Source organism: Dama dama, chromosome 20 (assembly GCF_033118175.1).
Source record: "Dama dama isolate Ldn47 chromosome 20, ASM3311817v1, whole genome shotgun sequence".
In the NCBI taxonomy this organism is placed as follows: domain Eukaryota; kingdom Metazoa; phylum Chordata; class Mammalia; order Artiodactyla; family Cervidae; genus Dama; species Dama dama.
Genome location: NC_083700.1, coordinates 91,062,404 through 91,080,791, shown reverse-complemented (window position 1 = coordinate 91,080,791; position 18,388 = coordinate 91,062,404). Strand labels below are relative to the sequence as shown.

The window sequence follows — 18,388 nt, the reverse complement described above, 5'->3', positions numbered from 1 at the left end:
TGAAAGCCTGGAATCATAACAACCAGGCCGCCAGAGAAGCCCTCAACTTGAGTTTCTTATTGCTTACTTTGACATCTCTAGTTTTTTTAGGCATCTTAAGCTTAGCATGTTCAATTCTGAACTCCTGATCTTCCCTCAGAATTTCCTCTTGCAGTCTTCCCTAAATTAATGGCAGTGCCATCCTTCCATTTACCAGGCCCAAAACTTTGGAGTTGTCTTTAAGTCTTCTTTCATATCCTAAGTCGAACCTGTTGTTCTGTGTTCTGCTGGCTCTACCTATCTAGATCCCAGCCACTTCTCAACCCTTGGGCCAGTCTTGGTCAAAGGTAGTCTTGGATTTGTGCGGTAGTCTCCTAACTGGTCTTTGTCGGCAGCCTTTCCCCCATCCATTTATTCTCAACACAGCAGCCCAAGTGATCCTGTTAAAACTAAGTCAAATCATGTCACTCTTCTGCTCAAAATTCTTCAAAGATCTTTCATCCCGATCAGAACTATACCTGAAGTCTTCTATACCATACGTTCCCCTTAACCCACTACCTGTTTAGCCTTACTTCTTATACTTCTCCCTTTTCAGTCACACTGTCCCTAATTAATGTTCCTTGAAATTGTCTGGCTTGCTAACATGCTGCAACCACACAGCCACTGAAGCAGCTGCTCTAAGTGCCTGTAGGGCTCCAGGCCCTTCCCTGGGTGGTCCCGTGGCTTTTCCCTCTCTTTTCAGTAAGAGCCCTCCTAAGTATCCAGGGTTAAGTGGCACTTGCCAGTACTCCTAGTCATCCTGCATGCCTTATTTTTCTATATAGCACTTATCAGTGTCTAGCATTTAATGTATGTTACTTCTTCCCCTCCCCCTTTGCACACAAGAACATGAGTTCTGGGAGGTGAGAGTTCAGTACTGAATAAACCGAGTACTGACACAATGCCTGGTACACATCAGATGCTCATTTGCTACACAAATGAGTGAAGGTTCGTGCTTCATGATATGTAGATCCATAGGCCTGGAAGGTGGCTGCTAGCTTCTCCACACAAGGGAACCGCAGCTAATTAGAAGGACAGATATTTGTATCTTCCCTGCAGCCATGAAATTAAAAGACACTTACTCCTTGGAAGGAAAGTTATGACCAACCTGGATAGCATATTAAAAAGCAGAGACATTACTTTGTCAACAAAGGTCTGTCTAGTCAAGGTTATGGTTTTTCCAGTGGTCATTTATGGGTGTGAGAGTTGGACTATAAAGAAAGCTGAGTGCCAAAGAATTGATGCTTTTGAACTGTGGTATTGGAGAGGACTCTTGAGAGTCCCTTGAACTGCAAGGAGATCCAACCAGTCAATTCTAAAGGAGTTCAGTCCTGAGTGTTCATTGGAAGGACTGATGTTGAGGCTGAAATTCCAATATTTTGGCCACCTGATGTGAAGAGTTGACTCATTTGAAAAGACCCTGATGTTGGGAAAGATTGAAGGCAGGAGGAGAAGGGGACGACAGAGGCTGAGATGGTTGGATGGCATCACCGACTCAATGGACATGAGTTTGGGTAAACTCCGGTAATTGGTGATGGACAGGGAGGCCTGGCATGCTGCGGTTCATGGGGTTGCAAAGAGTCAGACACAACTGAGCAACTGAACTGAAACATCTCCAGGAAAGGACATTCCTCCACCTGTCCTATTGTCATTCAACTCAGTGTTGCTTTCTCAGTTCCGTGTCTCTTCCTTCACTCATGCTTTTTTTCTTTATCCAAAGTGTTCTTCCTCTGTACCTGATTTCATAGCCAATTCAAATGTTAAACCCTTTAGGAAACCTTAATTCTCCATTCTCCAAACAGTATCACTCCTTTTTGCCTTCCTCTGTTTCCCATCTTTCTTTTTCTTTTTTGACCTGCAGCGCTTGCAGGATCTTAGTTCCCTCACCAGGGATCAAACTCAGGCCCCAGCAGTAAAAGCACTGAGTCCTAATCACTTTACCAGAAGGGAATTCCTCTAGAACTGTATTCTTTAATGGTGTTTGTGATTGTGTGAATGTTAGATTCTGGGGGTGGGAAACAGGGAAAAAAAGCTCATGTACGTTTCACCTGGTATGCTAAAATGATTCTTTTAAGATAAGAGCACATAGAATTTAGCTCAATGCCTGGCTCATGGGTGGCACTTCGTATACGTTCTCTGTTTTGCACGTACTGTTGTTACAGAGATTGTCTCCCTGCCTTTTATCAGTATGTCATTGTCACTAATTTGTGAACTCTTAGAAGGTCTGAATCCCGTTATCTGATAAGATATACTCAATGGAATTATTTGCTGCTGACTTGAAGATTGCTTTGCAGTTTTATATGCAGAGCAGAGGAGACAAGCATACAAATTTTATTTAACAAATACTTAAACTTATTATGCTCTTGGTGCTGTTCTAAGCACTTTATTAATATTTATTTAATCCTCATAGCTTATAAAATAGTTTTATTATCCCATTTTACAGAGGAGGAAATTGAGATACAGAGAAATCATGTGACTTGCCCAGTATCATACGGCTAGTTAGTAACGAGGCCAGGATTGTGTTATAGGCAATCTGGCTTGAGTCCTTGTTATTAATCAGATCCAGAGCTGGATGTGGATGATGCCACATAAGAAATACAAAAAATGTGCTATGGCAGTTCAAAAAAGGGGGTGGTCACATTAGTTCTGATGGGGAATTAAAGAAGGCTACTGGTGGGGACTGGTGTGTTTACTAAATCTCAACTTGGGATCAGCTTTTTTCAGCTGCTTGGATATGGGAGAAGAAAAGGGAAGGTGGTGGTGGTGGTATAGTTGCTAAATCATATCTGACTCTTTGTGACTGCATGGACTGTAGCCTGCCAGGCTCCTCCGTCCATGGGATTCTCCAGGCAAGAATACTGGAGTGGTTGCCATTTACTTCTCCAGGGGATCTTCCTGACCCAGGAATTGAACCCAGGTCTCCTGCATTGCAGGAGGATTCTTAACCACCTGAGCTACAAAGGAGGCCCAAAAGGAGGGTAAATAAGAGCAAACGCTACAACTCAGAGATGGGAAATGGTAAGACAGCCGGAGGCAGTCCTGCTTGCAAGGATCCAGTAGGAAGGGAGGTAAAGCACGAGAGCTGGTTTGGAGTTAGAGTGTAGGACACTTAGGATCTGAGTGGAGGACAAGTGGGGAAGATGTGATCAGAGCTGTGCCTCTGGTAAACATGGAAGCATTCAGTCAATCTAAGAAAGAAAAGAAAATTTTTATTTGAGCCAAATTGAGGATTATAGCCTGGAAAAGCATCTCAGAAAGCTCTGAGAACTGTTAACACCCGTTAGAAGTCAGTGCACAGTTATATGTTTTTTGAGACAGAGTGCTATACATTACATGATGTATTATTAACAGTTGACACAATCCAGATCTGCTAGAAATGACCCCCTTAGAAGATCCAGAGGAAATGTTATCAAAAGTGGTCTTGTTGGAGCTTGGAGAATGTTGCTTTCATGGTTGAGCAGATATTTCTGCCAATGGGGAGGCCTGGTGGATGCATAATGCAGATACACAATGCACAGTAGAAGGGAGAGAGAAGGCCAAAAAGCAGAGAAAACTTTTTTTATGTTTAAAATTTTTCTTATCTTACCATTAAATATGAATTTTTTTTCACATGTAGAATGAATCAGTGCTGCTGGAGATAGACTGTAGGTAAAACAGTTATAAAGTTGTTAAATGTCCAGAAAAGAGGTAATTGGTCTTGAACAATAGTAATAAATCAACAGATATTACAGAATTTGAGTTGACAGCAGAGAAATGGCTCAACTAAAGTGGAAAACCAATTATTTATATCATCGTATGACAAGTGTAAGTTTACTTTATGTTCAGTAAGATCCTTTGAATATTTGGGAAATTCTCTCTTTGGTATAAATGAACATGGTTTTAAGAAAACAAACCAACCAACCCCGTTCATTCATTTCTAAAGAAATACGAAGTTTTAAGAAAATCTCATTAGCTTTGAAATTGACATCCAGGAAAATGATTTTGTTAGAGGCTAGCTAATTTATTCAGAATATCCAAATGGAAAACTTTTTATATTTTTTCATGAGGCCATTTGGCTTGTGGAATCCCTGACTTCCTGACCAGGGGCTGAACCTGGACCCAGCAGTGAAAGCTCTGAGTCCTAACTACTGGGTCACCAGGAAATTCTTTTTTTTTTTTTTTTTCGGAAATTCTTGAACATATTCTTAATCTGCTCAATGTTAGCAAAATTAGAAATCACTTTAGCCTAATGATTTGGAAGAAATGGCAGATATAATATTTTTTAGAATTCTGTATATGATTGTATCCATTTCTTTCATGTGATATAAATGTAAATTGTAACTGAGAACCTAAATTGGTCTATCTACTGACTTCTCCAAGAAGGAATCTTTTGACTTACCTTATTGGCAAAAACTTATTTAAAAGTATTTTTTAGAAAACTCTGATAGAACTAGTTTGTTTTATTGGGTTGATAAAAGTTAGTGTGAGAAGAATTTTTAATTATTTTTTGGATGCCTCTGGCAATACAGCTGTATATTAAAATATTAACTTTGCAAGAGTTATAAACATAACAAAGTCAAACCAGAAGATGATGGTATCTTGGCATTGTATTGGTACAGTACCTAGAAATAAATTTACCAAGGATATAAAAGACTTGAAACCTTAAAACTATAAAATTTGTTGAAAGAACTTGAAGAAGACCTAAATAAATGGGACGACATCTCATGTTTATGTATTGGAAGACTGAAAGTTGTTAACATGCTAATACTACTCAAAGTGATCTACAGATCCAGCACAAGCCCTATCAGAATTCCAATGGGGACTTCCCTGGTGGTCCAGTGGATAAGAATCCATCTGCCAGTGCAGGGGAAACAGGTTCAGTCCCTGATCCAGGAGGATTCCACATACATAGCACAGAGCAAGTAAGCCCCTGTGCCATAACTACGGAGCCTGCAGAGCCTGAGCTCACGAGCCCATGAGCCACAACTAATGAGTCCTCATGCTGCGACTGCTGAAGCCTGTGAGCCTGGAGCCTGTGCGTCACAACAAGAGAAGCCACTGCAATGAGAGGCCTGTGCACCACAGTGAAGAGCACCCCTGCTCACAACAACCAGAGAAAACCCTGCACAGAGCAGCGAAGACCCAGCGCAGCCAGAAAAATAAAATTTTTTCTTTGAATTTCTATGGCCTTTTATAGAATTGGAAAGCCAATACTCAAGTTCATTTGAAATTGCAAGGGACTCTGAAGCCAAAATCTTGTAAAAGAACAAAATTGGAGGCTTCGCACTTGTCAGTTTCAAAACTTACTTCAAGGCTACAGTAATCAAAAGTGTGGTATTGGCATGAAATAGAATTAAGGTCCCAGGAATAAATTCATACATTTAATGGCCAGTTGCTTTTGACAAGGGTGCCAAGACTGTTTAATGGTGAAAGAATAGTCTTCAACAAATGGTACTGGGACAACTAGATAGCCACATGTAAAAAGAATTAAGTTGTCCCCTTACTTCAAATCATAAAGTTTAACTCAAAATAGATCAATGACCTGAATGTAAGAGCTAAATTCATACAGCTCTCAGAGAAAAACATGAGGGTAAGTTTTCATGACCTTAGATTTGGCAGTGGATTTTTAAATATGCATAAAAAACAAAAGAAAAAATACATAAATTGGAGTTAAGAAAAAATAAAACCTTTTGTGCATCCAAGGATGTTAACAGGAAAGTCGAAAGACAACCAATACAATGGGAGAAAATATTTGCAGTCCATTTAGCTGATATAAGGATCTGTTCTCTAGGTCTAGAATAAAGAAATCTTACAACTCAACAACAAAAGACAAACAGTCCAATTTAAAAATGAGCAAAAGACATGAAGAGACATTTCTCCAGAAAAGACGCACAAATGGCCAACAAGCACTTGAAAAGATGCTTAACATGTTGGTGATGCCATCCAACCATCTAATCCTCTGTTGTCTCCTTCCCCTCCCGCCTTCAATCTTTCCCAGCATCAGGGTCTTTTCAAATGAGTCAGCTCTTCGCATCAAAGTATTGGAGTTTCAGCTTCAGCATCAGTCCTTCCAGTGAACACCCAGGACTGATCTCCTTAGGATTAACTGGTTGGATCTCCGTCCAGTCCAAGGGACTCTCAAAAGTCTTCTCCAACACCACAGTTCAAAAGCATCAATTCTTCAGCACTCAGCTTTCTTCACAGTCCAACTCTCACGTCCATACATGACCACTGGAAAAACCATAGCCTTGACTAGACAGACCTTTGTTGACAAAGTAATGTCTCTGTTTTTTAATATGCTATCTAGGTTGGTCATAACTTTCCTTCCAAGGAGTAAGCATATTTTAATTTCATGGCTGCAATCACCATCTGCAGTGATTTTGGAGCCCCCCAAAATAAAGTCAGCCACTGTTTGCACTGTTTCCCCATCTATTTGCCATTATTCGACCAGATTCAACCAGTCCATCCTAAGGAGATCAGTCCTGGGTGTTCATTGGAAGGACTGATGCTGAAGGTGAAACTCCAGTACTTTGGCCACCTCATGCGAAGAGTTGACTCATTGGAAAAGACCCTGATGCTGGGAGGGATTGCGAGCAGGAGGAGAAGGGGACGACAGAGGATGAGATGGCTGGATGGCATCACCGACTCGATGAGCATGAGTTTGAGTAGACTCCGGGAGTTTGTGATGGACAGGGAGGCCTGGCGTGCTGCGATTCATGGGGTCGCAAAGAGTCGGACACGACTGAGTGACTGAACTGAACTGAACTGAATGCGACCGGATGCCATGATCTTAGTTTACTGAATGTTGAGTTTTAAGCCAACTTTTTCACTCTCCTCTTTCACTTTCATCAAGAGGCTCTTTATAAAGTTCTTCCCTATCTGCCATAAGGGTGGTGTCATTTGCATATCTGAGGTTATTGATATTTCTCCCGGCAATCTTAATTCCAGCTTGTGTTTCATCCAGCCCAGTGTTTCTCATGATGTACTCTGCATATAAGTTAAATAAGCAGGGTGACAGTATACAGCCTTGATGTACTCCTTTTCCTATTTGGAACCAGTCTGTTGTTCCATGTCCAGTTCTAACTGTTCCTTCCTGACCTACATACAGGTTTCTCAAGAGGCAGGTCAGGTGGTTTGGCATTCCCATCTCTTTCAGATTTTCCAATTTATTGTGATCCACACAGTCAAAGGCTGTGGCATAGTCAATAAAGCAGAAATAGATGTTTTTCTGGAACTCTCTTGCTTTTTCGATGATCCAGCGGATATTGATAATTTGATCTCTTGTTCCTCTGCCTTTTCTAAAACCAGCTTGAACATCTGGAAGTTCTCAGTTCACGTATTGCCAATACGTGGCAATTTGATTTCTAGTTCTTCTGCCTTTTCTAAAACTGGCTTGAACATTTGGAAGTTCATGGTTCATGTATTGCTGAAGCCTGACTTGGAGAATTTTGAGCATTACTTTACTAGCATGTGAGATGAGTGCAATTGTGCAGTAGTTTGAGCATTCTTTGGCATTGCCTTTCTTAGGGATTGGAATGAAAACTGACCTTTTCCAGTCCTGTGGCCACTGCTGAGTTTTCCAAATTTGCTGACATATTGAGTGCAGCACTTTCATAGCGTCATCTTTTAGGAGTTGAAATAGCTCAACTGTAATTCCATCACCTCCGTTAGCTGTGTTCATAGTGATGCTTCCTAAGGCCCACTTGACTTCACATTCCAGGATGTATGGCTCTAGGTGAGTGAACACACCATCGTGATTATCTAGGTCGTGAAGATCTTTTTTGTATAGTTCTTCTGTGTATTCCTGCCACCTCTTCTTAATATCTTCTGCTTCTCTTAGGTCCATACCATGTCTGTCCTTTATTGAGCCCATCTTTGCATGAAATGTTCCCTTGGTATCTCTACTTTCCTTGAAGAGATCTCTAGTCTTTCCCATTCTGTTGTTTTCCTCTAGTCACTAGGGAAATGCAAATCAAAACCACAGTGCAGTACTCCTTTATGCCTGCTAGGATGTCTATAGAAAACAGCAACAACAATGGACAATAACAAGTGTTGACAAGGTTGCAAGAAAATTTGAAAACCTACATTGCTGGTAGAAGTTTTAGGTTCATTCACTATGAAAAACATTTTCTCAGCTACTCAAAAAGTTAAACAGAGAATTACCATATGACCCTGTAATTCCACCCCTAGTATATATTCCAAAGTATTGAAAACAAGTCCTCATAACAAGTATATGTACACACATTTTCATAGTAGCACTGTTCGCAATAGCCAAAAGGTAGACATAGCTGAAACATTCATGGATGGATAGTTTAACAAATTGTGATGTATATGCACAATGAAATATTTTTCAGCCATAAAAGAGATTGTAGTACTGATATATGATATACTGATATGTCATATATACGTATATGTATATATCATACATATATCAGAATGAAGTACTGATATATGCTCACCATGGGTGAGCTCTTAAAACATGCTAAATTAAAGAAGCCAGACACAGTAGTCACATATTCTTGTGTTTCCATTTATATGAAATATCCATAATGCAGACAAAATACAGATTCATGTTGGGGGAGGGAATGGGAAGAAACGAGTTAATTAGTAAGGGAGTTTACTTTGAATGAATGATGGGGAAGTTTTTGGAACTAGGTAAGAGTGGTGGTTGAAGAACATTGTGAATACACTGAATGCCTCTGAGCTGTTCATTTTTAAATGGTTAACTTTTTGTCATGAGAATTTCATTTCAATATTTTTTTTGAGTATAGTAGTACAGGAATATAAAAGGTATCAGAACACTCATCTGCTGTTTTTCACACTGCAATTTATAATGTTAAGAGGAGGGTAGTAAAACAAAAGTTTTAAACTAGAGTTTCAAAAGATCAGAGCCATTTAAAAAGATTGAATTAGAAAGTTTAACAAATGATAAGGATAAATGATAAGAAAAAAATAAGAATAAAAGCAAAGAAATAAATTATCATTGACCTATTTCAACCAGAAGCTAGATTTTAGCATCAAGATGATATAAGCTCAGACTTACTGACTAGATACAAAATGATGGCCGATGAGCTTTTCCATGTAAGGTTCAGAATTATCACCTTAAAATCTCTTGATAAGAATAAAGCAAAATATTAGTTATTTCATTGAAGATATCAAACATAAGTTAGTAAAACTAAGAAATAATGGAGTTTATATATTTATAGAGGAAAGCACTCCTTTGTATGGATGTGGGAAAAGAAGGCAGATACACTTAAATATAGGATATTCTTTTGACTTAGAATTTCAGTGTATAGATATTCTCAGAGAATCCATTGGATAGAATAACACAAATTACCTATAAATTATAGAGAGAATTTTTGTGTGTGTTAAACTTTTACTAATGGTGACTGATTTTTCACTTTGTCTTTATTCTTTAGTAGCTCCTTTGTCGCTTTAATAAACAATATTCTCTTTTGTCTTTGAGAAGGTGAAGGACCTGTGCTGTGTCAGGCACACCAAAAAGTGACCATTCTTGGCAGAATAAGAAAGTTAGCCCTGTTTTTTGATTGCAGATGATAAAAGCCATGAACAAGTCCAATGAGCACGTCCTGGCAGGAGGTGCCTGTTTCAATGAGAAGGCAGACTCCCATCTTGTGTGTGTACAGAATGATGATGGCAACTATCAGACCCAGGCTATCAGTATCCATAATCAGCCCAGAAAGGGTGAGTGTTTGAGCTGACTGAGGTCATGGGATGGAAGATGGTGCTGTAACTGGAGAGTGGATATCTCAACCCCGTAACACTCAGTGTCAGAATAGGTGAAAACGATTGATTATATTAACCTTTTGAAGCTTGTTCTGCAGGAATATGTTGACTGCCCAGACTTAAGAGTTGCAAATGGAATCTCTGTTATTGAGGGGAGCATCTTGAAAACACTGCTTCAGGATACTGACCGGGCCAGCGTAGGTATTTGGTGCATTGGCCCCATAGTGAGAATATGTTTAGGTAGATTTAGTGCTTTTTGAATGATCATACCCAAAGAGTGTTAATTAACAGATTGAAAGGATTCTGAAGGAAGCCTTCCAGGTTCAGTGGTACTCAGAATGTGATCTCATCAGTTAGGAGATTGTTAGAAATGATGATTGTATCCCAGACCTGCTAAATCAGGGTTTGCATTTTAACACAATTGCTATGTGATTCAGATACACATTAGAATTTAAGAAGTGTTGCTCAACATTAGAATTTAAGACACGCTGCTCAACATGCCATTTTCTAAAATGTCTTACCAGTGTCTGTGGTTTTTAAAATATTCACATAAATAAATAAAACTTTTGCTTATTATTTTAGACTGAGAAGCCCTGTATTAAATAAGTTTAAGCAGATTTCTTTACTATAGGACTTTTCAGAGCCTGTTTAACATGTTTTTTTTTTTGAAAAGGAGGATAGTGCTTAGACCTTCCCAAATTTATTTGACCACAAATCTTTTTCCTCTCAGAATATCTCCTAAAACTAGCTTTCTTTAGTATGCTTCATTAAGCACCTCTCTAGTAGATATACTACTTCTGTCTTCAAGGTGCGTTTTTAAAATTAGTTGTTTAGTAAAGGCATAAAAGGTACTGAGCACATGTATATTCAAATATAATATCTAAAACAGGTAGGTGACAAGTCTACTATGCTCCCTATTAGTCAAATCATATCTATAATATTTTAATAAATTCTGGGTGTCATTAATGTAGTTGGCAATATCCACTGATAAAACTAGAAGGTCTTCAAAGGATGATTCAAGGCCAGTGAGAAGTTTGAAAACTAGGTCACAGGAAGATCTCTTGAATAAAATATAAATGTTTAACCTAGAAAAGTATAGATTGAAAGAGGGTGAAAAATAGGTATCTCTATTTTTAAGGTTCTCTATTATGTGGAAATAATATTCAGCTTACTCTCTATAGTTACAAAAGACCAAAACCAGCACCAGTGGGTGAAAGCTACAAGGATCTAGATTTGGGCTCTGTTTGAGAGCACACTCTGTAACACTGAGAGCTATCCAGAAATAGAAATGGTTGCCTTGTGCTGTTGCGGGCTCCCTGTCACTAGGAGTCTTTGACAAAGACTGGATGACCTACCCATTAGAGATGCTGTAGGGCCAGTGGGTAGGGAGTTGGAATATCTTAGTCCAATGTAAGATGTAGAGAAACAAAACAGTGTAGTGCAGTTTTATAAAGCAAAATGTAATTAAATATCCTTTCTTTTATGAAGAGGTGTTCATCTTTTAAATACGTATTTGTTTTTTAAAACTCCACTTGGTAAGTAAAATAGTTGGCAACCATATCTCCATATTCAAAATATATTTGCTCTTAAAAAAAAGCAATGAATTAGATCCGGGGTCAGCAAACTTTTTCTGTGAATGGCTATATGATAAATATTTTAGGCTTTGCAAACCTGTGGTCTTTGTTGCCAACACTTTGGCATCATACTTCAAAAACTGCCATAGACAATATAGAAATGAATGAATATGGCTGTGTTCCAATAAAATTTTATTTACAAAACAAGCTGCAGACCAAACCTTAGTCTTGACTACTAAGATTTCCTTGCTTCTTGATTGAAGGGAGCTCAAAACAAAATGGAAGAGTGTATCTTAAAACCTCATTCTCTAAGCTCTCATTAGTATTTGAGTTATTGGTTACTCGTATATGGTAGTGTATAGAGTAAGTGTTTTTTATTTTCTGTATAATGGTTTGAGTTCCCAACTACCAAGTGTTTCATTATTATTTTCAGTCCTTCCATCTCAAAATCTTTCTTCACTAACCTATTTCTATTGCTATTCTAGTGACTGGTGCCAGTTTCTTTGTGTTCAGTGGCGCTCTGAAATCCTCTTCAGGATATCTTGCCAAGTCCAGCATTGTGGAAGGTAAAGAATGGGTTATTTACTGCATGTACATAGATCAGTCTTAATTATACAACTGAAAAACAAGGGACATTAAAGGAAAACTTGACACTTTTGCCATAGACTTCTGACTTCATAGAAGTTATTTATTCAATAGCATCTCACTGTACAGCTAATTAAGACTGTCATAAGGATGCTTAACTCTCCAAAGAAGGGAGTAAATGGTAGAGATGCCATGGGACACCGACATAAAGTTAAGAGAGATGGCTTTTCAGAGCTCTGGAATAAGGTATCCAAGGGGACGTAGTCTGAGTTCAGATACATCACTGGGTGCAAATCTGTAAATAAGTAGATGAAGTTCAGCCCCACTTATAAATTTATTTTATTGAAGTATAGTTGATTTACAATGTTAATTTCTACTGTACAGCAATGTGATTCAGTTATATATGTATATATATATACATTACATTATTTTTCATATTCTTTTCCATTATGGTTTATCACTGGATATTTTCTTCCTCAACTATTCTTCACTGTATTTTGATCTAGTTACTCTTGTTGCATAACAGATTAACCAGAATTTAATGGCTTAAAGCAACTATTTTATCACCCTCACTGATTGCGCTGGGTCTGCCCTTGACAGGGCAATGCAGGGATGGCTTGATCTTGCTCATTGATGTCTGGGGCCTCAGTTGGGATGACTTGAAGGCTGATGGTTACTTGATAGCCAGGAGCTAGAATTATCTGAAAGTTTGTTGACTCACATGTCTGGGGCCCATCTTGGGATGATTTAAAGACTAGGAAAGATGACTGGAGTCCATAACAATGGACTGTTTAGCATGCGGCCTTGGGCTATTTGGACTTCTTATATGGTGGCTTAGAATTCCAACCACAAGTATTCCAGCACAAGGCCAAAGCCACATTGGTTTTATGGCCAAGCCTTGAAAATCATACAGTCACATCCATCATCTTCTGGTGGTGGAAGTGGTCATAAGTCTGCTGCAGGGAGAGGAGTTAGACTCCATTTCTTGATGGGGAAATGGAAAGGTAGCGTTGTAGAAAAGCATGTGAGACAGGAGATGCTATATTATCTTTGGAAAGTACAGTCTGCATACAGAATGACAGATTTTCATTTCCACTGTGGCTCACTCCAGTGCCCTAAGAGCAGTTCTTCCTGAGGGTGGATTCCTTTGTGTTAATTGAAATACATAGATAAACTTAACGTATGTTAACAGAGATTGACTTTGACCTCCTTTATTGCCAAACCCAATAAAACAGCAAGTGAAGAGCAAAGTATGCTAATATTTCGCAACTTAATTTCACAACTCAAGGCAGAAATATTCTATTAAGAAATTAAGAAATCTAGGAGTTAGTCGTTCTACTTCCTCATCAAGAAATCTAGGCATTAAATGACTGATTAATGCCTTTGTAATCAAATATTGACTACCTTTAAACTGTGTCTTTACAAGATGCTTAAAAAGCACCCCTTAAAAGTCAAAATGATAAACTGAACTGAAAGAAATCCTTACAAATGCACAATAATGTATTTAAAAAGTTACATATATGTCTTTGGCTTGGGAATTTCTTAGGTCTTATATTTCGCCATGTGTGTCAGTAGAGCAGTTAGCTACCTATTTATGAAAATTTTACTGATGGTCTTTAGAAATTATTTCAGTTGACAAAATTATGTGTCAGAGAAGCAAGATAACTGCTCAGTATGTGACAGCTTACTCCCTCAATTTCAGTACTTTCCTTTAACTTAGGTGGTATCCCCCAAATAGTTATCATCTGTTGGCTCATGGCAGCCCATGTAAAACATACATGGTAGATTTGCCTTATTGCCAGTCAATAAATGGAATTACTCCCCAGGTTACTACTGTTGTTTATTCAGTGATTTGTTTAACAAGCACTGGCATTCACTATATGCAGTCATAGTAAGGTGAGTGATACAAACAAATGAATATGATTAGAGCATGATGCAACAGTGGAAACACGAACAAAATGCTCTGTGTGTCCAAAAGAGGGATGTGACCATTGTAAGTTTTCCCTTTGAGCAGTCTCAGGACAAACTTAGTTGTGCCTGAAGTGAAATCAACAGGCAGGTGTTTTAAGCAGAATCCATCTTGGCATTTGCTCCTCGTAACACTTTGAGTAAGTAAGAGGTTGAGCTCAAAGGACAAAACCTCTTTGTATCTGTCAGCTTTAGAGAACAGAAGTTTCACGTTTAATCCTGGAGGGATTTGCTAGATGCCAGGTACAGAGTTTCCTCTGCCCCTCTCCCTGGCTTTGCACTGTTTTCATCTGTATTGTCTTGGTGCTGATTCTCAGATGGCGTTATGGTCCAGATCACTGCAGAGAACATGGATGCCCTGAGGCAGGCACTGCGGGAGATGAAGGACTTCAGCATCACCTGTGGCAAGGCAGAGGCCGAGGACCCCCAGGAGCAAATCCACATCCAGTGGGTGGATGACGACAAGGACGTCAACAAGGGGTAAATGCAGCAAACGCCCCCTCAGTGGCATTTCGTCATGGGCTAGCCTCTGGATTTTATCTAGACTGGCATTTTATTACTTTCCTGAAACCCCTGCCTAAAAGGACTGCTTTGTATTATAACATGGATTTTTAAATTTCTGATTTCTTGGCTTAGTTCCTGAAGGAGTTTCTATGCATATTTTTGAAGGGAAGGGGAAGGAAGGAGCTGATGAAACACAGCAGTCCCTCTAAAGTTATTGAGATAATAGTAAAACCTAAGCCTTTTTGGTTTACAAAACACTTTTGCTAATATTGTTTCATTTTCTATAACAACTACAGATGAGTGAATAAACACCAAAAGGATAAATGACTCCACAAAGCTTGGAAGTGGCTGGGCTAGGACTTAAAGCCACCTCCTTGGGCTTCAAATTCTATGTTCATCTCTGGAATATGGCAACTATGTTTCTGATGGTTCAAGCCAAAACCCTGGAGTCATCTTCGACACTCTGCCTCACACCCTACAGCTTTCCAGCAGTAGAGCCTGTTAGCTTTCTTTTTAAACATGTCCAGAATTGTACCACTGCTCACTGCTTCTCCTGCCATCATTCGGTCTGCATTATTGCAGCAGGCTCCTGATTGGTTTCCTTGTTTCTAGTCTTGGCCTCCTTCCTCCTCCTAGCCTAGTCAGTTTCCAGGACAGCAGCCAGAGCAATGTCACTGCTTGCTCAAAACTCACCACTGACTTCCAGGTCATTCAGGGTAAAAGCCAAAGCCTGCTACAACTTACAAGCCTTAGACAATCCCCTGCCCACTCTCTTACTTCTCAGAAACTATCTGGCTCCTTGTATGAATATATCAGCTGTACTTCTGCCCTCAGACCTTTGTACCTTCACTTTCTCAACAAAGGCTTCCCTGGCCAGCCTACTACATTGTAAGCCTCTCATACACATTTCTTCCCTCCTCCACCAAATACTTCATACTCCCCTTCCCCATATTATATTTAAGGGTACCTATAACTCACTAACATATAATATATTTTTACTTATTTATTTTATTATATTGGCTCTGGAATGTCAGATCCATGAGGGCAGGAATTTTTGCTGGTTTGTTTACTGCTGTGTCATCATCACCTGAAACACTGTATGGCACCTGTAGGTTCTTTAAAAAACTGATTAATTGAATAAGTATGTCGAACTTCATTGTATTAAGCTTTCTCCCATTCATCCTTCAGGCAATAATTCTGTATGTGGGCTTCGGAAAAGGCAAAAATGAATTCATGGTCCTTGGTGACAGGTGACTCAGTCTAAGTTTTGAAGATAGTCATAATAAGAGCACCAAAGTATGGAAGATGCTCATAGAAAACTCTATAGAAGACAGTAAAGATAAAAGAGAAATGAGGAACTCAGTAGAGGCAGTAGGGCAGGATTCAGGAATGACTTCCTAGAGGAATGGCTGCCTCTTGAGCTGAGTCTGGTAAGATGGTAGATATTTGCTGCCCAGCTGTGGCAGAGTGGGCCTGCCAGTGTGACGGAACGGCAGGAGCGAAGGCAGATAGAAGGCGTTCGCAGCATGGCATACCAGATTTTTTTAAAAGAATGTTTTAAAAACTTTTGTTATTGAACAAACAGAAGCAATTTCTAAATCAATGAGTATGTTTGTCTACTTTATAACTTATATTTTATCTTCCCATACTTCCTGGAAAACTTAATTTCAAAATCAATTTGTGTTTAATTCTCTATTATAGTGGGTTGTTAGGTTGATGGTGTGAACCGATATGGGCAAGCATCTATATTATCACAACAAATTCCATGGTCATTAGGACAAAAAATTGGTAATCTGACAATCGGATGCCATATGGTATTGGTAGCTAACAAGTAGGTGGTCACTTCCTACAACAGTAGCAGCATCTTAGAAAAAAGAACAAGAACTCATCAGGGAAAGCTCTCAAACCCAGGAGTTTAGCGTATAGTGTGTAGACAGAATGTTTTCTAGCTTGTCCCACAATGTCAGGGTATCCTTTATCAAGAGAGTTCTTATCAACTAAGGCTGCTCTAGTTTTTATACTGTCTGATGAGTTAGAAATTAAACTTAACAATGTTTAAATAATTTTAATTCAGTCAAATGTAGCATGTCCCTGATAGTCAACATTAGGTTAAATTTGATCTTTTATACATAGAGATTCAAAAACATAAACAGGCTTGAAAGTTGTTAGGAAAAGTTCACAACAATTACTTTGACTCCTCATCAGAATGAGTGTGTACATCCACATATTTATACTTGCTATATTTTGGAGAGGACACAACCATAAAATGTGGCCTTTCAATTCAGGAACCTAGGAGTGCTATGCAGCACTGAAGGGAACTTGTTTCGAGAGATAATAGAGATGCACGTTCATCAGTTCATACCAGCACTGTCATAATTAACATACTTGGCCAAATAACTCCTTTAGTCTGTAAACACTGAACTCCTATGTTGTGTGTCAGACTGTGAGTATAGCACATGGAAATGAGTATATCATGTACCTTCCCCTTCGGAAGTTTGTTTGTGAGGCGGATACACAGATGTATGGAGGGTATGACGTGATGGTGTGGTGGTGGAGCAGGGAGCAGGGCTGGGTGTGGGTCTGTGCAGCCACTGAAGGGAGGAACACGAGGGAAAGAGAGCAGGCTTGGAAACAGTTTCTTTACGTTAAAGAACCAGCTTCTGCCATCAGGACTCCTTTTTCACACGTGTGTCCTCGGAATTATTTCAGTGCACAGGCGCCTCCCTGAGAGCGCTGTTCATGTACATTTTGGGGCAGTGGCTGCTTCTTTTGTGATGTTTTGCACAGGTGTTTCCAGCAAGGCACCCAGTATATGATAAGAGAGAAGCAGTTCTTCTAAGAGCTGCTTTCATCTCTTTCCTTTGTTTCTGTTTTAGTGTCCTAAGTCCCATAGATGGGAAGTCCATGGAGTCTATAACAAGTGTGAAGATATTCCATGGATCAGAGTATAAAGCGAATGGAAAGGTCATCAGATGGACCGAGGTAAGGAAATAGAAACTTGGCATCCTTGACCCCCTCCTTTGAAGACAACTTTTTACTTGGCCCAGACACATTCTGGACTGATTCTGGAGGATAAGGGGGAAAAAAATCTCTGTTACCTTCTATACTCCAGTTCCCTCTGGTCTCTCTTAGCTCACTGGAAGGAAATGCACCAAGTGTGGCCTGCAGCGGTCTGACATCTCCGCCCCATGAACTAGCTTTTAGAAATTTGTTCACACTGGACCTCAAGAAGGGTGCATCTCTGAAGGGTACATACTGTCTTTGCTGCATTCTTCAGAAAGCTAGGCTGGTTATGTTGCTCTCAGTTATAACTTAGATAACACTGTCTTTTAAAAATAGACTTATCTCACAAATAAGAAAACTAAAGCTCAGAAACTAACTTGTCCAGGATTACATGGCAAGTAAGCGCTGGTAAAGTCCTGATCAAACCCAGATGTGGCCGACTCCTAACCTGTTTTCTACTATATTGTTTCTTAGAGCTGTATTAGAGGCTTACCCAGGGGTGAGAGGAGCCAGGCAGGGACCCTATATATGTGTATGTGCGTGCGTGCATGCTAATTCATTTCAATTGTGTCTGATTCTTTGCAACCCTCTGGACTGTAGCCCACTAGGCCCCTCTGTTCGTGAAATTCTCCAGAATCTCACGTGAGATTATCCAAGAATACTGGAGTGGGTTGCCATGCCCTCCTCCAGGGTATCTGGACCCAGGGATTGAACCTATGTCTCCTGCATTGGCAGACAGGTTCTTTGCCACTAGCGCCATGTGGGAAGCGCATCAAACAAATCAGAAAGTTTATTTCTTGAGAATAAACAGGTAGGTTCTGGATCTCTTGATTTCTTTTGAAGCTCATTTATACCTGTCTATAAAAATCAAATATTAAATTATAAGATCTCTAGGATTTCTGGAAGCTTTAAAAGTCTTAATTTTTTTTAATTTAAGAAGTTCTGTGACTTCTGCCTTCTCCATTTTACACACAAGGTAACTGAGCCAAGGGAGGATAGGTGCCTAGTAA

At 39.4% G+C, this 18,388-nt stretch overlaps 1 protein-coding gene across 4 annotated transcripts in view; it reads left to right on the top strand.

Annotated features, from left to right (window-relative positions):
* Positions 1-18,388, top strand: part of ZFYVE9 (zinc finger FYVE-type containing 9) — a 178,019-nt gene that overhangs the window by 155,942 nt on the left and 3,689 nt on the right. For all 4 annotated transcript variants that reach the window (XM_061121893.1, XM_061121894.1, XM_061121891.1 and 1 more), the window contains 4 exons: positions 9,552-9,702; positions 11,804-11,884; positions 14,189-14,351; positions 17,252-17,357. In XM_061121893.1, the coding sequence (XP_060977876.1) occupies positions 9,552-9,702; positions 11,804-11,884; positions 14,189-14,351; positions 17,252-17,357 (501 nt within the window). The remainder of the gene's footprint in view (positions 1-9,551; positions 9,703-11,803; positions 11,885-14,188; positions 14,352-17,251; positions 17,358-18,388) is intronic.